Raw genomic sequence first — 21,407 nt, forward strand, 5'->3', positions numbered from 1 at the left:
TGAGCTGAGCCGAAGTCAGACGCTCAACCGAATGAGCCACCCAGGCGCCCCACCAAACACACATTCCCAAATAACCCAGCAGGTGCCGGTGAAGACAGGGAAGACATCAGTCCTTCTCCAGAACCCCCCGAGCCGGCTGTCCTACACACCTCGTCTGCCTGCGCAGAACCCACAGGCCAATGCTCCTGAGTCTTCCAGACTTCTCCGTCTGGTGAAGGGCTGGGAGGTGCGGGTGGGAAGCAGGCTCGTTTTCTTTAAACAGCTCATGTAAAGCCTATCAGTAATTACTTGTTCCCTGGATTAAAATCCCGCTATGGCATAATCCCCAACCCAGCGGCTTCCCGCCGCTTCCTGCATCCGGGGACCATTATCTCCAAAAACGTCCTAACACTGTACAAAGTTAACAAATGTTGGCTAAGGCTAAGTGGAAAAGGCTGAGTGGCCCCAAGCAGGCAGGTCCCATCCTCATGCCTGCCTCCAGAGCTTCCTGCTCGGGACATCCCTTTATGCAAGACTGATACGCTCGGGAACAAGCCTGATACGCTTGGGAACAAGACTCATACACTTGGGAGCTCCGTCTTCTCTCTTTATCTCCAAGGGCTCGGACCTCGCTAACGCCCCCTTGTCCTCTGGCCCCCCACTCTCCCCGCCTCCCCTCCCACTCCTGTGTGGCCTGTTGCTTTCCCACCCCGTGTGTGCATCCCAGAGCAACGCCTACAATCCACGGCTGCCCCGAACTGGAGAGACCTGAGGGAGGTCACCGGACCCAGCTGTGCTGTTACTTCTTCTGTTACTTCCGCTACCCCTTCGTGGGGAGGAGCCTCCTTCCGCAGCTAGAATGAGCTGCGCTTCCGTGAGCACCTGACGCCCTGGCCCCACAAGAGGGAGCCTGAGGGCTTCGGGGCTGGGGGGCTGGAGCTCATCCATCCGCTGTCGCTTCGGCAAACAGCCTGGCCCCCGCACTCCCGGGGCTTTCTGTCTCAACAGTCACAACACAGCATGGCTTTAAGTGCTATGATCGGAAAGCAGACTTGGCCATCTCCAGGACACCGGGACCGTGGGGAATAAGCCATGGGAACGGGCCACTGGGTCCACAAAGGACGACAGAGCGTGGGGGCGCCTGGGTGGCTCAGTCGGTTGGGCGTCCGACTTTGGCTCAGGTCATGATCTCACAGTCCGTGGGTTCGAGCCCCGCGTCAGGCTCTGCGCGGACAGCTCAGAGCCCAGAGCCTGGTTCGAATTCTGTGTCTCCCTCTCTCTCTGCTCCTCCCCCGCTTGCTCTCTCTCTCTCTCTCTCTCTCTCTCAAAAGTAAATAAACATTTTAAAAAAATTTTAGAAGGACAGAGCATGGAGGCTAGACTCCAGGCTAGTCCGCGGCAGGGCTGGGCTACATGCAGATGAATCTAACCAGTGACATCTGTGGCCGGTTTCTAGGTAAAGTGCAGACGGCACTGGGGTTAGAACCGGAGAAGTCCGTGTTGGAAGTCCACGGGAATCAGGCCGTTTGCACAAATCGCTTCGTTTTCTTTCAGTCCTGATCTCCTCATCACCACATGTAGAGGAACAAACAGCATTCCCCGCCCCCCCCCCCCCAAAACACTCAGGATGCAGGCAGATGACAGACAGACAGAACCAGCCCAGGAGACACGAGCCCCGATGAGGCCTCACAACTGGAGAATCCCCTCTCTGGGCCCCTGGCTCGTCTGTAAAGTGACATGTTCTGACAACAGCCCTTTCCAGTCCCGGCCCCCGTGGGTCCCGTGAACAACGCTGGTTCTTCTAAACCACCGGCCCACAGATTTCCAGATGGGTCGGGCACAGTCCCGGAGCACCCAGCTGGCAACCCAGAAAGAGACGAGCTGCAGGCCCCTCGCTGAATCGGAGACTGTTTACGCTCCAACCCAGCAGCCTGGAGGGAAATGAGATCCAAACGCGAACCAAAGCTCGCACGACACCAGACTGATGTGCGCCTCTGCCCGTGGGGTGTGGAAACACGAACGAGGCGGAATCACCGTTCATTTCCATCTGCCGCTTTGCAACCAAACAGCAAAAAACCCACTAAATCCGTGCGGCTGGCGGTGCTGGAGGGAAAACAGACGCAGACTCTGGAACGCAGCTATCCAGTTGGCTGCCGGTAGAGCGGCCGGGGGGCGAGGACGCCACCCCGCGCAACAGGGGTCCCGCCACAGTCCGCTGGGGCTCACGAGGGCCCGGGAGCAGGGCCGCTTCCCAGCGCCAGCCAGAAGCGACGCCACAAAAGGGCTCAGCCCGCTGGAGAGTCTGTGTTCGCGGAGCAGCTGTGAACAACACCCGGGTTAGCGCCCGTCGCCGCGTACATTCTGCAAGCGGAAGTTTCACGACTCGTATGGCGACAAGCAGCTTGCTCAATGAGGCGGCTTCGGGGCCTGTTCTGTCAATCAAGTCTGTCAATTACGGCAAGGCGCCAACGCCTTCTCTGAGTCAACGGCACGAATCGAGCGGGGAGGCTGAAGGCCTAAGACGTTTCCCCTTCTCGAACGAACTTTCAAACTCCCGATCCCTTCTCGCAAGAGTCAGCGCTTCGTTTTTCAGGGTTAATAAACGAGCGTAGCGTGATGAACTCAGAGCGCTGCGGGCTCTTAAATGGGCTCTGTTTGGCCGCGAACAGCATTTTCGGCAACGTCCAAAGAGGACTGTGTCAGGCGGTGAGAAAACCTGCAACAATTCCGAGAAACCGTGCCAGCTGAGGCTCCGGCTTAGCGGGCAGGAGCCACCCTAGGGTCATGCTGCTCATCGCCCTTGGTCCCCCTCGGCCCCCTGAGCCCCCACCGGCCCCCTGCGCCCCCCTCAGGCCCCCATTGCCCCCTGCGCCCCCCAGCTCCGTCCCCGGTCCTCCACGCGGCCCCTGGGAAGCGGAGAGGAACAGTATCAGAGCCGCTGCATGCCACACTGCCCGCGGTCGTCACGCTCTGTGCCTTGGACCCTCCGGCCGGGCCCATCCCAGAGCCACCCCCCACTGTCCTGCTACAGCTGCACCCCCCGCCCCCAGCCGTGCGGCCCTGTGGGGGTTGCGTTCTGGACCTCCCTCCTCATGGAGGGAACCGCCCGAGCCGATGTATGTGGGGTTGGCATCATTCTCCCCATTTCACAGACGGAAAGGAGACACTGCGGGGCTGACGATTCACCAAGGATCGCACGGCAGGCCGACACAGCCTCGGCTCTCCGTCCTGCTCACACTGCCTCTCGTGTTCGGAAACCATGGCTAGGACAGAGAAGGTTCTTCGAAAGAACGGGAGAGCAGGAAGTTTCTGGTGGAGCTAAATCACTGGTTTAAATGCTCAAGGCAGGAGAGCCAGCGCTCCGTCTGTGTCCCCTGTCACCGTGCTGCCTCCCGGGCTGCCTGCCCCGCTGCTCTGGACACGACACCTGCCCCTTTGCTCGGATATGGAGACCAGTTTGCCCGAAGCCAGGACCCCAAACCAGGCCCGCCCGACTCCAGGTCTGCCGTTCGCAGCCCGCGGCTGGCCACTCGCAGGCGTAAGCAACGACCCGCTGAAAGTCCACCGGCTTCTATCCCTTCAGAGGCCAGCACGTTCTCGGCCTGCGCTGCACCTTGAGCACACCTGCCTTCTCCCTTCCGGGGAGGTTTTCCTACTTCCGCCTATATTTTCTATTTCCCACAGCGAATTCTAGAAACAAGATAGTTTACGATGCAGAGCGACGGCCGGGAGGCTGAGAACCTGAGATCTAAGCCTGCCCCTCCTATGAATCAGCAATATATTGCATAAAACTTATCAAGTCAGCAATAGCTCCGCAACATTTATGAAACGCCTGCTGTGTGTCAGGCATCAGCTTAGCCCCCAGGATACAAAAATGATGAAGATCTGCGTCTTGCCTTCCATTAATTTGTTCGCTTTTTTCTTCCTGCTAAATGAGGAACGCAATCCTGAGTTTCTTAAGCACGGGATTACTCTAAAGGTAAGGTGACGCGTAAAGGGCGTTAGGTTGGCTCATTCGCTATCTACGTACGTTATCGACATCCTAACTGGTGCACGATGGCATTGCCCTCAGATCAGAGTTGCCCTCAAATCCCGTAAGAACAGATTAACCTGACGGCGAACATTCACAGTACGTGTGAGTTGCCAATACGAACCCCTGTCCGTACTTAGGAAAGTATCAGCGAAAGTCCCAGGAAGTATTTAGATGATAGGGAAAAGCAATTTCCTTCCGAAGGAAACTGATTTCCACGTTACTGTTAATGCTGGTGCTGGCCACCATCATCGCCACCGCTGCTGTTTTCTGCACATCCAGGGCCATCAAACACCGAGACCACGAGAAGGGCTCTAGTTACAGGACGTGCCCGGAGTCTCACGTTCACTTCGCAAGGTAGGTATCTAAGGGCACCACTGCCACCATTTAATTCATGGGAAACGCAGTTAACTGTTCCAGTTCGCCCACGGCTGCAACCCCGGTCCGCCTGGGTCCCAGGCCTGTATGCTCGGTGAGCCCCAGCAGCCCCCAACGGCCACACGTCATGCCCTTGGACACAGAACGCGCCCCGTACCTGGTGGCCATGCCGAGCTGTGACGGCTGCTCCCCGGGGCTGTGGCTCTTGCCAGCCAAGCACTGCTCTGGCTTACTTTCCTGGAGAAGGAGACGAGAAGGAGTCAGGGGAGTACCAGAGAGAAGGGCCGGTGTGCCACGACGGGCTCCCCGGAGCCCAGGGCAGAGCCCCGAATGCCGTCCCCAGTGATACGCGCCCCACGCATGGCAGGTGCTGATTAGTGCTTTGCTTGGATGCCTTGAGTGAAGCTGAGAAAAACTGTTTGACAGAAATGAGTCTGTTTTCCAGAAGTGCTGGTGGCACCAAACCAAACTTCATAATCGCCGGAGCTTATGCAAATGCTTTATCAAGGGCTGCTTGGATACCCGAATATTTTCAAAATATTTTCTTATAATTGCTGATAGAAATGCTTGAAAATATTTTCACACCACATTTTGCTTGGGAAAATGCTTCTCTCCTTCTCAACACCACACACTCCTCATAGAAAATGCTCCTCCGATGTACCAGAAAGAGCTCTGGGACTCTGAAGAGATCTGGGCTCAGTTCTGCTTCTCTTGCTTGGGAAGCTGGGGCAAGTCATGGAAGCTTCCAGAGCCTTGTCTCCTCACCGGTAAAAGGGGGGGGATGATAACATCTACGTCCTAACGCTGCCGTGAGGACCACAGAGATGCTGTGCCCACACAGAGCCTGGCCTGCAGCAGGCAAGGGACCAGAAGACATCCACCAGCCCCCACACACGTCACGGGAGTCATCAGATGGGAGGACCCAGGGCAAAGGGTGTACAATTGAATCCCACTATTTGCGATCATCTGGTCAGGAGGCAGGTTAGTGGCTTCAGTGTTAATAAGAAAATGAGCAACATAAACATGAGGGTGACCATCGTAACATCGGATGAGTACAAACTATACCCAAATATTCGTTAGCTCTTTATAAAATTGATGTGATAACATGCCCAGTAACTTTTAATCTATTTAGCCACCACTGCCAACAATCCTTTATTAGACTAGTTCAAAAATACGTAACTATCTGAAAAAAATGTATTTCAGTTTTTTTAAGAAATACTTAATTTCACAACTTCATGATTTCCTTCATGCTGGCATTCCCCTTAATTCAAACTGGTGCCAATGGGGATACTCTACAATAAATAGGCCTTTGAAATAGCAACCAGCCCTCTGCCTAAATTCTAGAACATTCTACTCTCTAGGAAGGGAACTAGAAAGGCCCTTTATGTTTTAAGTCACCTAAAGTAAAGTATATGTTTGCTCTAATCTGTTCATACCCTTGGAGATAACGGAATAATCACCACCAATCAGGTATGCTGAAAGAAAATGTCAAAGAACAATTTCCTCTTGACAAAACCTTCCATGAGACTTTTTCCCTTTGAACTCATGAAATAAACAAATTGAGATCACTGGGGTTTCTGTCAGTATTGTAACAACCGACTTGACTACTGTCCTTGGGGTTTCTCTACACTATATTCCAAAAGTAATCAGCATTCCCTCAAATATTTGCCAAACCCCTGCTCTGAGTCCAATGTGGGCACCCAGGATACCCAGGGATCAGAACCAGACAGGGTCTCTGCCTTCATGGAGTTTAGGATTTAGAGGAGAAAGAGATGTTAATAGTCACACTAATATGACTACGAACTCTTGACAAAATTGATGAAGGCAAAGTTTCACAGGCAGGACTATGAGAGCAGAGAGCAGCAGCCCAGACTAGTCTGCCAAGAAAGGGCTTTTTGAGACACTAGTCAATTAAGTGAAGGGCAGTGAGAGGGGTCCCAGGGACACCAGGCAGTGTAAATGGCATATGCAAAAGTCCTGGGGTAGAGTGTATGTTCAGCCAGTGAAGCTACAGTAGAGAAAGCAGGGGGAGAATGACAAAAAAAAAAGTTTAAAGAGGGACGCAGGGGCTAGGGTACAAGTGTTGTAAGCCATGTTAAGAATATTGGTCTCAACCATGGAGAGACCTGATCCCAGAAGGTTTTAAGCAAGGAATAATATAAATTGGACCCGTCTCCTAAGTCGACCAATGCACCTACGGTACAGACGATGAAGAAGAGAGGGCGAGGAGAGACCAGTCGACCACCGGAAGCAATCCTGGGAGGGACGGCGCCAGCCTACGTTTGTGGGGGTGGGACTGGAGCGAGGTGGGTACATGTGAGAAATATTTAAGATGGAAATTGGTGGGACCTGACGATGAATTAAATGTGAGACGTGAGGAAAAAGGAAGGGTCTAGCCTATGGAGGGGCACCGGCACCATTTTTCCGACCGGGGTCCGGCAAAGGAAGAATTCACAAGAAAGCTGTGAGGCCAGTCTTCGAAATGACCAGCTTTGAAGTGTCTCGAAACATTCACATGGAATAGCCACGTAGTTGGCTACTTGGTAAGCGACCATGGAACACAAAACAACGTCTGGTTTGCAAATAAGAGGAGGCATCGCACGGGCATGGGTGGGGCTGCCCGGGGAAAAGGAGGCCCTAAGACAACCCTCGATGACCGCCGCCCCCCGCCGGCCGCCCTCACGGTCGTGGAGCCAGAGCGGGGACAGCCTTAGGAGGAAGGCAGTCGGGTGGACACAGGGGCATGGAACCTTCAAGAAATAGGTTGAGAGGTTGACAGAGAGCTGGGAAAAAAGCATAGGCATCTACAGAAAGGGAAACGAAAGCCATGCATATTGAGATGCGCCCTTTCAGTGACATGACTAACGGGAATCGGTCTACCACGAGGAGTGTGGCCCCATTCCAGCTAGACTCACAAGCAGCAGAGGGCTGCTTAACTTTAAATAGAAACGTAAACTCTCAGACCGAACCCCTTCTTTTCACAGATGCAGAAATCCCAGAGGGGCAGTGACTTGCCCGCAGTATCCCCCGCCAGCCAGGTCGCAGGGCCAGGAGGTGAACCGAGGCTCTGGCCACACCTCCCCTTCCTCGGCCCCTTCCCCCCACACCCTGGGAGGCCTCTCGCTGCTTCTCGGCAGGGCTGGCTCCCAGAAACCCAGTACTGCGCCTTGGGCACATTCCGCTCCCGTCCGGAGCACGAAAACGCACTCCACAGACCCAAAGTCGTCTGGGCTAAGTAGAAGCACCCTTTGGTGGCCCGTGCTTACCTCTTTGATCGTGGTGTTTCTTCCCCTCCATGAAAACCACCACCTTCCACCCTTTCTGGGCATCTTATCCCTCACGAGAGCTTCCACAGTGGCCTGTTTTAAACGGATGGGAACATAAATAATGGAACCAAAAAAAAAAAAAGATCCACTCAGCACAGTCAAACCAAAAGACGCACGCATGCAAACCAAAGGAAGATTAAAAAAAAAAAAAAAAAAAAGAAGAAGAAGAAGAAAGAAAATCAGAGAAAACACGACATACTCTTCGTGGCTGAAAAATTTCCGAGAAGCAAAACCTAATGGCATCCAAAATTACATGAAGATAACTTAAGCACGAAGACTTAAGAAGATGGTGAAGGGATAAACAAACAACAAATGAAAATAAAAAACATGACGACAACAACAAAAAAAAAGAAAGCATTGAAAATCATTAGTGATTAGTACGACCAGAAGTTTGCAAATTAAAGTGATCTACGGGTTAACATACCGTTACTCTCAACATGATGAGTATAAAATAAAAAATGAAATGACCGACATGACGTATAGGGTAAAAAACCGTTTTTAAACAAACAAAAATAAATAAATAAAATGCACAGGATCTCTTTAGTGAATGTAAGTTGCCAAATTTTGACCGACTGAACCTGAGTAGATGCACTGGGGTCAAAACCTCACGTATTAACAAGAAAACTCATACTCTTGCCCGAAAGAAATGAGCATTTAATGGGGGAAGATCAAATAATAATTCATAATTTTCTAAGTATTTGCAAAGAAGAAAATATCAACCTTGAGGCAAATCCCAGCACCAGGGAAAGGGTTCACAGAACTATCAGGGAATCATCACCCCCGCTAGTAATGAAAAAACAGTTTACGTCTTTCAGCCAAACAGACTGCAGGTAAGCAGAAAGAGAAATCATTCACATGTTTCGCCTGAAGCGTGCTTCTTTCAGTCACTTAAAGATCCCTACCTGATACAAAAGAAACTCCTAATATACCAAAAAGCAAATCCTTCATAACCTAGTGACAAAGAGGATAATTCGTACAGATGTTGATTTCCCCATTCCTCCTAAATTCATCCATAAATGTAACAAAATCCCAATTAAAACAAAAAAACAAACTACCAGGATTATCTTCATACCTAGACAAAGCGATTCTAAAGTTCATTTATAAAACAAAAAGATCCCAGAAAATTCGTAGACAGAAGAGTATTAAGTAGGTCCAAACCGCACTGGATGTTAAAATATGTTTAAAAGCTACAGTAATTAAAAGAGTGTTACGTTGGTACGTGAGTACACATATAGATGGAACAGAAGACAGAGTCCGGAAATGAACCTAAATCCATAAACAAACAGAATACATGCTTGTAGCCGTAACTGCCTAGCAGTGGGGGAAAGAGTCCTCTAACAAAAGGTACTGAGATACTTAGGTAGCTACGCCAGACCCGGTGACTTGATGCTCTGGGCACATCATCCCCTTTCTTTCTTGCCAACAAATCTAAAACCCTGTTCGAGAATCAGGTGCAGTATGTTCTGACCTCGGTTGGCCTACGTCAGTCATCGTCACTGTTTTGCCCACAACTGCTTTGGAGGTGATCCCGTGACCAAGTGGTAGCCAGTTGAAAGTGAGAAATCTGTCTCCATCCTTCCTATTTGGGACGTGGCTGTTTGAGAAGATGATGTGGGGGGACAGTCGCCTTGTGAACATAAAGGGAAAGCCAAGAAAATCACAGAGAAGCTAACCCAAACTCATCAAGCCTGAAACCACCAACCTCTAAGACTCTTACTGAGTCGGATAAGAAACGCCTATTATTTAAGCTACTTGTAGTCATTCTGTTTTCTAGAAGCAAAGCATCCTGATGCGATAACCCACTGGAAAAAACAAAAAGCGAAAAAACTGATTTGGGTTCCCGATACCTCTCTCACTCTCAGAATAAAACCCAGCCCGGTCAAAGATTTAAGAAAGTACTAGGAAACAAGATGGTCTATTTTCCCAAGTTTTGCAAATGAGAAAGCAGGGCCATTCGAGGGTGATACGAGACCATAAAAGACAGACAAAGTCTACATGTAAAATGAATTCTATATTAACAAACACAATAAGCAGGGCGGAAAACTTACTGACAGCTCGTAAAAAGACTTAGGATGTGTATCACAAAGACTAAGTTTAGGGGCCACGCACACTCCTCCTGTGAGCTAACTCCTTTAAGGTAAAGGAAACTTCAATTGCATTGGTCCTTTTTCTTACTGTTGTGCAAGAGCTGAGAAATGTAACATAAAAACGTATCCTGGGCCGGGGCTCCTGGGTGGCTCAGTCGGTCGAGTGTCTGTCCGACTTTGGCTCAGGTCATGATCTCACGGTTCGTGGGTTCGCACCCCGCATCGGGCTCCATGCTGACAGCTCGGAACCTGAAGCCTGTTTTGGATTCTGTGTCTCCCTCTCTCTCTGCCCCTCCCCTCCCCTCCTCGCACTCTGTCTCTCCCTGTCTCTCAAAAATAAATAAATGTAAAAAAAAAAAAATTTTTTTTTTTTTAATGTATCCTGGGCCACGGATACCAAGGAACCAGGCGGGGACAAAACAAAACCAGCAAGGGCAACGTGACCTCAGACAAAGTACCACCACCGACGAGGCTTCAGTCTCCAAATCCCAAAACGCCTCCCCACGCAGGCACGTGCGTGTGCAGGAAGGGGTGGGCACGGACTCAACAAAGTCAGAGGAGACTTTTCGAGAACCTCAGATATCAGAACTAGCTGATCTGCTACAACACCAAACGGCACAAAGCACTTGCTAAGCGGACGAGGGAGACAAGGGGAGGCACGGTCTTGGGAGCACGAAGAATGTATAATCCAGCAGGAAGACGCAACGCTGGAAAACTGAACAATTCCAAGCCCAGTGTGCAGCGGGTCCCGAGGGGAGCGTGAGAGCATGCTGGGCCACGGCAGGCCACCAGCCCTTCTAACCCTGCCTCCTCCTTGCGGCCATCACGCTGCCTCGGGTGGCTTAGGAACTGCCAGACCCTGCCCGCTCCCCGCTTGGGCCGCTCGGCCCCGGGGCCTGCTTCCTGGCTGAGCAGCACCGACACCCCCAGCGTCTGATGCGCCGTCTCCCTGCACCCAAACTGCCACCTGCTCCAGCCCTTCTCTCTCGTCCCCTCGTCATCCCTGGGCTCTGACATCCGGGCATCTACCTGCCCACCCTCCGCTGTGTCCCTAGCGCGGCAGGTGTCGGGAGAGGAACCCTGGGGGCAGGATTTGATCTGGAACCGGCAGGACTGGGAGGTCTCGCCCTGAAAAAGGAGGGGAAGGCCATTCAGCGTGCGAGAGAGGCGGACTCCACGAGCTCCAAAAGGACGTCATGTGATGAACTTTGTGGTGCTACGAGAACGGTTACGTTCCAACCACCCAGAGGAGTCTCCCCGTCGCTTGCAGGGCCGCCTCTTCTTCCTCGTGTTAAAGCTCACCTTTGGCAAAGGCTTCTGGAAGGCCTGCATCGCCAGGAGCAGAGGGGCCGCCGTTGTCCAGTTATAATACCTGACGGGAGAAAATGAAACAGATGTCAAAAGACCAAGGCTCACGCTGCAAGGTCTTACGAGCGTCATGAGAAAACAGTCATGGAAAGTTCTGGAACTCCAGCTGGGTCCCCAACAGGCCAACACCCTAGCCCTCCCCCACACGCCCCTCCCCGGCAGGGCCCCTCGTCCTGCTGACCCCACAGCAGCCAGTCCCAGGGGCCAAGCACAGCCAGGCAGGCGCGGTGGCCACGGTGCGACCAACGTGCCTGTGGCATTTCTTGCCACGTTTCATAAAAAAGGCAACCAGGTACCCCAACTTAATACCTAAATACCCTTGACTTCCCCTCAGGGAGGAAAGCTTGCCAACTGGCTACAAAAACACCTGCACGTCCCGTGACCTCAGACACCCAAGCCGGGGGAGGTACGCGGTCTATTCTGTTCCCGCCTACGTACTACACAGGCCTGAGGCCCAGGGGCCAAGTGCTGAGACTGGACACGTTCCGTAATAAAACTAGGTAACACCACAGGACTGTGCCGCTAGTGAAGAGCTAATAATAAACTGGAACGAAGACCTCGTTTTACACCGCTGAGGTTTATACGCTGTCACCATCTCTGCATCTGAAAAAGTGCATTTCCATCAGCGTGGCGTGACAGTCAGAATGACCTCCCAGAGGAACCTACTTATTCCCGATCTTCACCACAAGATTGGGGTCATCAATGAGAGCTGGGTTGTCCACAAACTGCTGATACGACACGGCTTGTTCCAGAAATGCATCTGTGAAGGCAATCGTAGGGAATAAGGAGAAAATATAAGGAACGTTCGTTAAGGCAAGTAGGCTCGCTTTTCACTCACTCGCTCGCTCGCTCGCAAGTGTCTTCCAGCCGTACAGACAATTCTTCCACCGCGCTTGGAAAGGGGCTTCAGTTAGTTCTGGGGACGGGGCCTGTGCGGAAACGAAGGGAGGCTGGGAGCAGTCGGAGGGGTCGGGGAAGCGTACCCGCGGGCAGCGCGGCTGGGAGCAGGTGTGTGGAAAAGACGCTTTATACACGCATCCGCGGAAGCAGCTGAACGGTAAGCGGGCTCGGAAACCAGGCCACTCAGCTTATCAGTCACGCTTATTGGCATGAGCTTGTGGTGAGCTCGTACTTCACCCCCCCAAACCTCGGTTCCCTCGTCTGTAACGTGGGGATCGGAACCACGCCTGCTTCCTCGGGGGCTATGAGGCGGGACAAGGTCGTGCACGGAAAGCACGGCGTCCTGAAGGGCTCACTCAGAGTCAGGGCCCCGGTGCTGATCCCTGTCACCTGTTGCAAGTGCCGGAGGCGGCGTGAGACCCGCCTGCCCAGGCCCACCGCGCTCCGAGAGGCGGGAAGGCCACCGGGTCAGGAGGCCCTGGACCTCAGCCCTGACTCCGGCTTCCAGAACGAGCTCTGACCCAAAGCCCTGGCTTCCACTCGAGGTCCCCCATTCAGCTGGGCCATGTCTTGAGCCTAGATGAGGGCTCTGACCACCTCTGTAACCCTAATTTGTTCCTACCCTTTCCCTTGGGGGGTCCCGTATCCCCTGAACGAAACCAGGAGCCAGGAGACCCAGGACACTGAGAGTCACCCCTGTCCAGCAGAAAAAAAAAAACAAACCCTGGTCATGATGCCAACTCGGAGTGCCCACGACCCGGATCTTTGGAATCCTGATTCATACCACCAGCTACTCTCCTCGGGGACTCCCGGCCATGGGAATCTGGCCTCATCTGTACGGACCCCCGTGAGATGACGGTGGGGGCGAGTGTACCAGAGAGGGGGTACCACCGACACCAGCCTCCTCCCACCCCTTCCCCGCCCACAGAGTGCTCCCCGCTTCGGGGCTTCAGAGTGGCCGGTGCCCGAGATTCGGAAACACAGTGTGGCTGGTTATTAGAGGGGGAGGGGGCCTGAGAAAGACTTCCTGTAATGGACCCGACCAGCTGGGTCGCATTGAGCAACTTCTTTCAGTCCATCACCAGCTGCCGGATCCGCTGGTTCAGGTTCCAGAATAAAGGGCCCCAGCCTCGCGGAGAAACTCACGAAGCCCTGAAGGGACGTGAGGACGGAGACAGGAGTCTAGGATGGCTTCTCGGGGCAGGAAGGGAAGATGATGGCTTCCGAGTGCCAAGGGTTGAAGTGCACACCCTCACCTGCCGGAAAGCACCACCCCCGGGGAGGGGGGCGGGGTGGGGCGTGATGAAGAAGAACAGTGGAGGTAGGAGGAGTGGCGTGAACGACAGAGCCCTCCGGTCGGCCAACTGCAAGCCGGCAACATTTGGGCCTTGAGCGACAATGAGTCACTTGCCCTACCCCTGAGGCAGCCAAGCGGAAGGCGACCTTGGACGGAACTAGAGAAGCCCAAGCTTCCGGACGTTGCGGCCGGTGGCCACCAGGGGGCGCCCGTGGCTCAAAGACGGGCTCCGAGGCCAGGCTCTGGGGCCGCGCTACCTTTGGTTATCTCCCTGTTGTCGCTGAGGCCTCCGCAGAGGGAGATGGCGATGGACGGCAGGTCCCTCGGGCTGTCCGAGGTGCTCTCCACGCCGCTGTCGATGCCAGAGCTGCCCACGGACTGCGGGGACTGGTTGGCCGACCGGGCGCCGTTGTCGCTGGTGTGTCTGGCCAGCCCGGAAGGCTCTCCGCTGGAAGGACAGGGGGAGAGGCTGTGACATCGAGGCCATCAAACGACTCCCGCCACACGACAGCCCTCGAAGGAGCACGGGAGGTCACCTCAGGACCACGACAGAGAAAGGCAGGCTCAACGAATCACCTTCGGAGGGAAACAATTATTTTAGCCTCCTGGGGTCCCCTCCCAAACCCATGGGAAACGAACTGAGGAGAAGGCACGCTGTCCTAAGAGGCCACGGGACCGCCCAGGGGCCAGCCCTCCCTGCAAATCCCAGAACCGAACAGGGGCCCCGAGGGCCACGGGAGAACCTCTCCTGGGCAGGGAACCTCTCCCAGGGGGCGGCTGCCCGCTCTTGGCCACCGGTTCAGGGTGTGGGCCACACTGCCCGCTGCGACACGACCGTGGGTGTCACCGCGGGAGCCAGCCGCGAGCTTGCGTTCCTGTTCCGAAGGTGGGAAGCCAGCCGCACGGAGACCCCCACGCGCGTCTCCAGGGGAAGCCCACTGTCGTTACCGGTTGCTTCTCACAGTAAAATCTGAGCCTCCCGCTGCCTTTTTCTCCCTCGCTCCTTAGTCAGCCATGAAGGAGGAAACCGGACTCACACAGAGTCACCTAGACAACGGTAAGAGGAGTGAAAATAAATCTTACTTTTTGGGAAAATACAGCGCAGCCACTTCCGGGTCCATATCGGTGAGGTCGTCCAAGTAGACGCCGTCGGCACCAAGGTGTCGGCTTCGTTTGTCTGCAAGAGCAAACGGGCCAAGTCAGAACAGCGACCTTCCAGAAGCGCGGACTTCTGAGGCGCACGAGACGGCACTTAAGGCGCGGTGTGCAACTGTGCTCACAAGCGGCCCCCTGGCCCAAGAGCCAAGGGTCAGAAGTCAGCGGCCCGACTCCAGACGCCGAGCGACCCCAGTGCGCACGTGACCCCATCACCGCCAGGCGTGCGACCCTGACCAAGTTCTGTCGCCCTGCGGCGTCTCTGTCCCCCCGCGTGCGAAGCGCCTGAAGGGTACTAGGTGCTCCGACTGTTGAAGCGATTTCTGTCATCATCCTCATTAGCATCACATGATGAAGGCACTCATGAAGCAGGCCCTTCTCTGGGCCAGGACTCCCGGGGACGGCAGCCGAAACGGTGCAGGGCCGGTCACGGCGCACCAGGGCCGCAGACCCCCTGCCCACCTCTGCCAGGGCGTCACGTCACCGGCTCACACACGTCCGGAAAACCGCACAAGGCTGCGTGGTTACCAGATCAGGCGTGACGTCAGCGCCTCCGGGTAGGCAGCTGGGTGTGTCTTAAGAGAGCAATTATGGAGCACCGACTGTGTGCCAGCCGCCATTCTGAGCGCAGGGGACACAAAAGGAAACCAGACCAGAAGAGTCTTGGTCTCACGGAGCACGTATACGCGAGGAGGGGCGTTCCCGGCAAAAACGGGCCAACACCCAAATGCTCATCGGATGCAGGGATAACATGGCGCTCGCGGCAATGAAACCAGGGCAACGTGCTAGACCGAAACCCGGGGCAGGGGGAGAGGGGACCAGGATGAGCTCCCTAATCAACTTCCTACGTAGCCCCAAGTGTGTGAAAAAGACTGCATCCCCGTGGATCCCAGCACCCCGATCTACAAAGTGAGGGGGCTCACTGCACCGCCCCCAACGGCTCCTTTCGTCTGATTGTCTATAACTCAGTTCTGATACTTTAATACCTTCAGCAAAAGGGCACAAACTGAACGCGACGGCTGTCCCGGTCCAGCACCCACCTTGACGTATTCGGAACAACCGAGAGAAGGAACCCAAGTGTGCAGACAGAGCACCAAGTTCACGCACAAGGAGCCAGCACACGCGGGCCTTCCCACCTTTTTTCCTGGAAGGAGAATCTGTCTTGCTCGCCATCGGGGCCACGGTGGCAGACAGGGGCTTGGGGTCTTCAATCGCGGCTAAAGGCGGGGCCGCGGCTCCTAAGGCCTCGACATCTTCTTCGTTCACACACTGCATGTCCGTTGGAGGCTTGCTCGACTCTAAACCGGGCGGCACGGGAGGCCTGGCCAGCGTCGGCGACTGGTCACTGAACGCATCTGAAGATTCACTCTGAACGGTCTGAAAGTGCGTCTTATCACAGACTTTCCTACCGTTCAATGGACTGCAGTCTTTCACCTTGTGTGGAGACTAGATCGGAAGGGCAGAGAGAGACAGACAGACGGACACAATGGTCAGAGCGTGGGCAAACAGGAAAACAGAGTCAGCTGGGGAAAAACGATCAGCCAATTAAAGATCCGCAGAACTGTCTGCCCGTTTGACGGACATTTAAGCCCCGGGAGCCACCCGGCGATTTCCATACCTGCCAAAAGATCCTAGAAAAACCAGACTATCCGTAGCAAATGAACTTTCGTATATAACATCAGCTGCCAAAGAGAAGTAAGTGGGATTAGTAAAGGCCGACAGATACAAGAGGCTCAAATAAACGTCCACCAGTGGAACGGGAAGTATATTCATACGGCGGGTATTTCGCAGCAATGACAAGAGATGAATTACAACTACACACAACAACATGATGAGGGCTGTCAAACCAACCTCTGCCGTTAGAGCAGGGGGCTGTTGATCCCTCTGGGGGTCAATCTGAATAGTAACTACAAAGGGTGGGGCTTCCAAGTTGCTGGTTAAGCCCCGCTTCTCCGTCCGGGTGCAAGTCCCGTGGATACATTCGTAGTGTGAAAGTTTATTTTCTGCGCACTTACGATCTGGGCGTTTCTCTGGATGCATGTCATATTTTAATGACGTTTTACCCCCAAAATGTGAGTGAATAAGTAAAGATTTGGCGGTCGGTTCGCCTGAGTGGGAAACTAACATTTGATTCTACTTCTCCAAGGAGTTTCCAGTTCTGGAAAAGATTTATCCAAACAAAAACCAAAATGCAATTTATGGGTTAGAGAGAGAAGGGAGGGTATTCGTTTCTGGACCCGATCTCACAAGCTTCTAGCACAAATGAAAACAACACTACAGCACGTCTGTGGTTGGAAGCGTTTTGCCAGAAGAAGTGATGGGTTAGCATTTTCACGCCGTTTCTCCGGCAACAAATGACACGAGTTTGTAAAGATGCTTGGCTAGGTCAGCACTATAGCTTGTGGGCAGTGAAATCAGCATTTTTCTGTGAGAGCTAAATATAAACCCAGAAAAGGAAAGAATCCACAACTTTGCCCCAACAGACCTTTCCTGCAAAGGGTTGTTGGTCTGGATTCTTCACAGGAGTGCTTTCAGTGTTCACTCATTCATTCGTTCTTTCATTCGTTCATATGACAAATATTAACTGGGGTTACAAGACGCTCTAGCACGTTCTAAAGGCTTTACGATCTTTTTTAAAAATTTGTAAGAATATTCTCAAGATTCTTTTAGTAGACTAGAATATGAAACAAAATTTCTCGAAAGAAAGGATTATGATGCCCATTTCACGTTCTTAGAAACCACCTTCGGTGTATGGCAGAACGGAGGCAGGGGGAGAAACTTACCTTTGCAGCCTGGGGCAATTCTCCCCAGAGCCAGAGCATTTCTAGGTTATTCTTCTGCACCGTCCTATCCACGGCCTTACTGACCAATTCCGAATCACTTTTAGGTGTTGAAGGTCGGGAGCCTGAAGGACTTAAGGAAACACAAATCCACGATTAGACTGGGAAGAGACACTTTTTCTTAGATGTTTTCGGTCCACAATTCTACGGTTCCAACAGCCCAGAGAATGCACACAAGCTTCATGACATTCCCACCTGTGGCCACCAGGGGGCCACAGAACGCGCGGCAGGTGGAAGGCGCCTCCCAACATGGGCCACCTGCCCGCCCTGCTGGCGAATTCCAAGAGGAGAAGGGGCATTTAGAAAGGAGAACTGAGGAAAAGGCAGATGACAATAGAAAGGGGGAAAAAAGAGTTTGTTCTCACCTCGCAACCACCCGTCTTTCCCCACCTCGCCCTGAGCTCACCTCCCCTGCGTTCGTTCTCCACGTCCAAACCAAGTCTGGTAGCTCTCGGCTGCGGAGGGGTCCCGCCTCTCTCAGACACGCCCCCATCCGATTCTACATTTAACACATTTACGAATCCACGCTGGCTTCGAAAACAGGGACCTGTTTCGTGTGCCAACTTTGCCACAAATGCCGGATGCCAAAAATACACTCGCGTAGCGTGGCAGGAGCCTCTACGTGGAGATTTTTACAAAATACGGGATCTTCCAGGAATCCGTCAAAGACCCACCCGTTGGCTAAGGCTCGTTCTGTTAACAACACAGCCTGAGGCTGAATTCTCAGGCCAGCTTTTAAGTGGCTAGAACTTGTGTTCTCATCCCTCTATTTTCTGTATCTCTACTCTTTGGACAGGAACGAAGCCTTCCCTCTGTCCAGCCAAGAGTGACCGGCCAAGAGTAATCACCTTAATCTATAAACTTCTCACAGCATCCTGAACAACATCCGGAGGAGAAAAACATAACTCACTTAATCATTCCCTGCCTTTATTCTCCCACATCATTTCCCCCAGCGTTAAACGATGATACTGCACGAAGCAGGGGATGACCCTCTTCCCCAGACCTTCTAGTCTTGTGAGCCACCACTCACAGCCATGCTTGGCCTCGCGGACCTGAGCTCGAGTTCAACTCCAACCGAATACACCTTCCCGTCAGGACGAGGAGCGGTCATGGACGAAACCCAACTTGTATCAAACCAACAGGGACCCTTCATGGCCAAATCGGTCCCCAGCTCTGTCATCAAGCCATCTGGACCAGACTAACCACTCTCTCTCCCTCCTCCATTTCACACTGAGGTGCTCATAGGCTGGTTCATTGCCCATGGCGCCCACTGCCCAGCAAACCATCAGCCCTCACGCTCTATTTCAGCGGCACGTGTACTGGATGAGTGTATACAACGGGACACGTCTCCCAATACACCAACACACCCTCTTCTGCCCTCTGGGAAGTGGTCCCGCAAGAGGAAGCCGGAGCACTCCCTACATCTGAGGGGTAACGTGCTCATCACCCTCCTACCTCTCTTGCTTCCCTCTGGTCCTACAATTACGTTTTTCTCCGAAGGGCCAATGGTCTTCGGGCACCGGTGTGTCCACAATTACGTATTCAACGTACGTGAGATCTGTGGAGGGGATGTCGTGGCCGCCAGCGTACCTACACAATCGTCATCACAGAAACAGCGCGCTGCGATCGGCTCCCTGTCCTCAACACCACTGCACCCAAATCTCACATCGTCTGCGTAACAAGCTCCTGCTGTTCGATTCTATCACATAAAATATGATCTCTATTTTGTTACAAAGTCCGTGGAACACGGAACTGTCTTACCCGCTGCGCTCAACGAAGTGAAGCCCTTGCCACTGAACTTGCCCTAGAGGAGGAGGGGGCCAGCAAATTTTGTCTGGGAAAGGCCAGAGAGCAAACGGCTCAAGCTTTGTGGGTTACGCGGTCTCTGTCACAACTGCACAATCCTGCCACCTTGGCGCCAAACCGGCCCCGGACGACGCGGGAACGAACTGGCCGCGTGCCCACAACACCCCGAGGACGGATGGAGGGCCGCGGGTGGCCCCACCAGCTGCAGTCTGCCAACGCCTGCGCTACGAAGAAGGCAGATGCTGACCACCGTTCTCTCGCGGCACCAACTCCCAAATCCCTGATATTCTGATCCTCTGATGGACGCCACAAGCCATAGGTTTCCCGAGAAGTATCCAGGGCTGCAGATTCGCATTCACAGAGAACCAAACCGGGCGTGGAAGCCGTAAGCTAGGAGTCCCGTCTCTCCCGCTCAACACGCCACACAAATGGCGGCACGTGGGCACCACCGGCCTTTGTCCAAAGCATTGGGATCCAGGCTCCCAGAAGGTGAACCGGGGAGAAGACTCCCAACGCCGAGGGTGACTGATGAGAAGAACGGTGGCTCCAAAGTTTCCCACCACCACATACTGGGCTTTCAAGATCAAGGGTTGTTCAAAGCAGGAGGCTTACAAGGTCAGTGACTGATCTTCGTAAGTAATGCATTTATTTATTAGCCACGTTAATAGTTTTCAGGATTCTGGCAGCCCCAGTTAGGCAAGTCAGTTTTAACCGTTCACCGCTTAGCGTACTCTTTTTAAAATGGTCTCTCCTCCGCACGTGTAACCCCCAAATAAAGCACCTCCTGAGACCTGATTCTTTAATCACGAAGAAAAACAGTTTCCCACATAGAACTTAATCATAGCTTCGCCGTTCAAGGTTATAAAGTAAGCCATGTAGGTCCACCATGTAGCTTCGAGTATGGGCGACACGGAGGGAAGGAGGCCGAAATCGCAGACCACGGCATCCGAGGAATATACAAACCTATAAAATCCGAAACCTTAAGATCCCCCTGTGCTAGTCTCTGAAATTCCATTCTAGAAATGTTGTGGAAACATGACTCCATTATTCAGGAAGTCTAAAAAGCTATTTAAAGGAGTTATAATAACTTCCCCTATACTAAAGATCTTATAAACTTATTTGCTGAACAACCCTCGAGACAAAAGAAGGATCATATTCCCAACTTTTATTTCATTATTCTGTTTTGCACAGCACTCCACAAAATTAGGAAGGACTCTCTGCTTAATCACTACTAATGCGCAGAGAATCAAATTTAGTAGCGAAGAAAACATCTAATAATCTACAAATGCTTAAAAACATCGAAGGAAAATAATCATCTCTGTGTATTTGCTTCATAAGTAATTCGGTTAGTCGGATAGATTTGTAAGCGTTAGATCAAAATTTTCACTTGCGTGACCTCTACGGGTTTTCTGCATAAGTAATTTGGTCAATGGTAAACAGACTTTTACGTAAGAGTTAGAGCACAATTTTTATTAGGGAAGACATCCAAGTGGGGAAAAAAGCCCCTCTACCTTTCCGAAGCATAGAAGTGGGAAGGCTGTGAAGGACAAGAGCTAGAAAGGCCTCCCTCGGCCACAACTGCCAGGCGGGGGGCAGTCCCTTGGCAATCTATCAGGCTGCTGGATACCACGTGATAGACATTAAAAGAAAGAAAAATCATAGGTCAATTAAATTACATTTCATATAAATTCTTTGACTAACTCTCCACAATAACATTTGCAAGAAAATGAACATGCTTAGGCATCCGACTACCGCAGAGGACTAGGGGACTGGCTGTTGAAATCACTAGGAAATCAACACGAATTTTTTGCACCACAAGAACAGGAAACTGCCAAAAGACTCATTTCACTTTCTCTTTCATCCTTCTGCCCATAAAAGATTGTTTTTCTCTGGTCAGAATTTAGTGCTTGATCAAGCTGCATACACCAAAGACTTGATCATCTCTGCTGCCAGCTGTCTCTTTAAAGAAAAGAAAATGCATAATTCCAAGTATGGAAATGTATCTATTTATCCTAATTTGTAATTGCATTTGACAGCAGTCAGACCCACGTGATCTGACATGGTCGCTGTTCTGGATTCAGACAGGAAAACATGAGAGACAGAGAAACATACCCAGGGTTGAGTTTAAAACATTTGTTTTGGGACGCCTGGATGGCTCAGTCGGTTGAGCGACCGACTTCGGCTCAGGTCACGATTTCATGGTTCGTGAGTTCAAGCCCCCGCATTATGCTCGCTGCTGTG

The 21,407-nt window shown here is 52.5% G+C and overlaps 1 protein-coding gene across 4 annotated transcripts in view; it reads right to left on the bottom strand.

Annotated features, from left to right (window-relative positions):
* The window catches only part of LPIN1 (lipin 1), a 129,292-nt gene that overhangs the window by 24,474 nt on the left and 83,411 nt on the right, over positions 1-21,407 (bottom strand). For 2 of the 4 annotated variants that reach the window (XM_019451692.2, XM_019451706.2), the window contains 9 exons: positions 20,678-20,785; positions 17,304-17,433; positions 15,657-15,966; positions 14,449-14,542; positions 13,623-13,813; positions 11,835-11,928; positions 11,103-11,172; positions 7,654-7,746; positions 4,545-4,624 (listed from right to left, as the gene is read on the bottom strand). In XM_019451692.2, the coding sequence (XP_019307237.2) occupies positions 4,545-4,624; positions 7,654-7,746; positions 11,103-11,172; positions 11,835-11,928; positions 13,623-13,813; positions 14,449-14,542; positions 15,657-15,966; positions 17,304-17,433; positions 20,678-20,785 (1,170 nt within the window). The remainder of the gene's footprint in view (positions 1-4,544; positions 4,625-7,653; positions 7,747-11,102; positions 11,173-11,834; positions 11,929-13,622; positions 13,814-14,448; positions 14,543-15,656; positions 15,967-17,303; positions 17,434-20,677; positions 20,786-21,407) is intronic. The other 2 variants (XM_053891149.1, XM_019451709.2) reach the window with 2 other exon arrangements.

The sequence above is a fragment of the Panthera pardus genome, unplaced genomic scaffold, assembly GCF_024362965.1.
Source record: "Panthera pardus isolate Hobbes unplaced genomic scaffold, ASM2436296v1 HiC_scaffold_26, whole genome shotgun sequence".
In the NCBI taxonomy this organism is placed as follows: domain Eukaryota; kingdom Metazoa; phylum Chordata; class Mammalia; order Carnivora; family Felidae; genus Panthera; species Panthera pardus.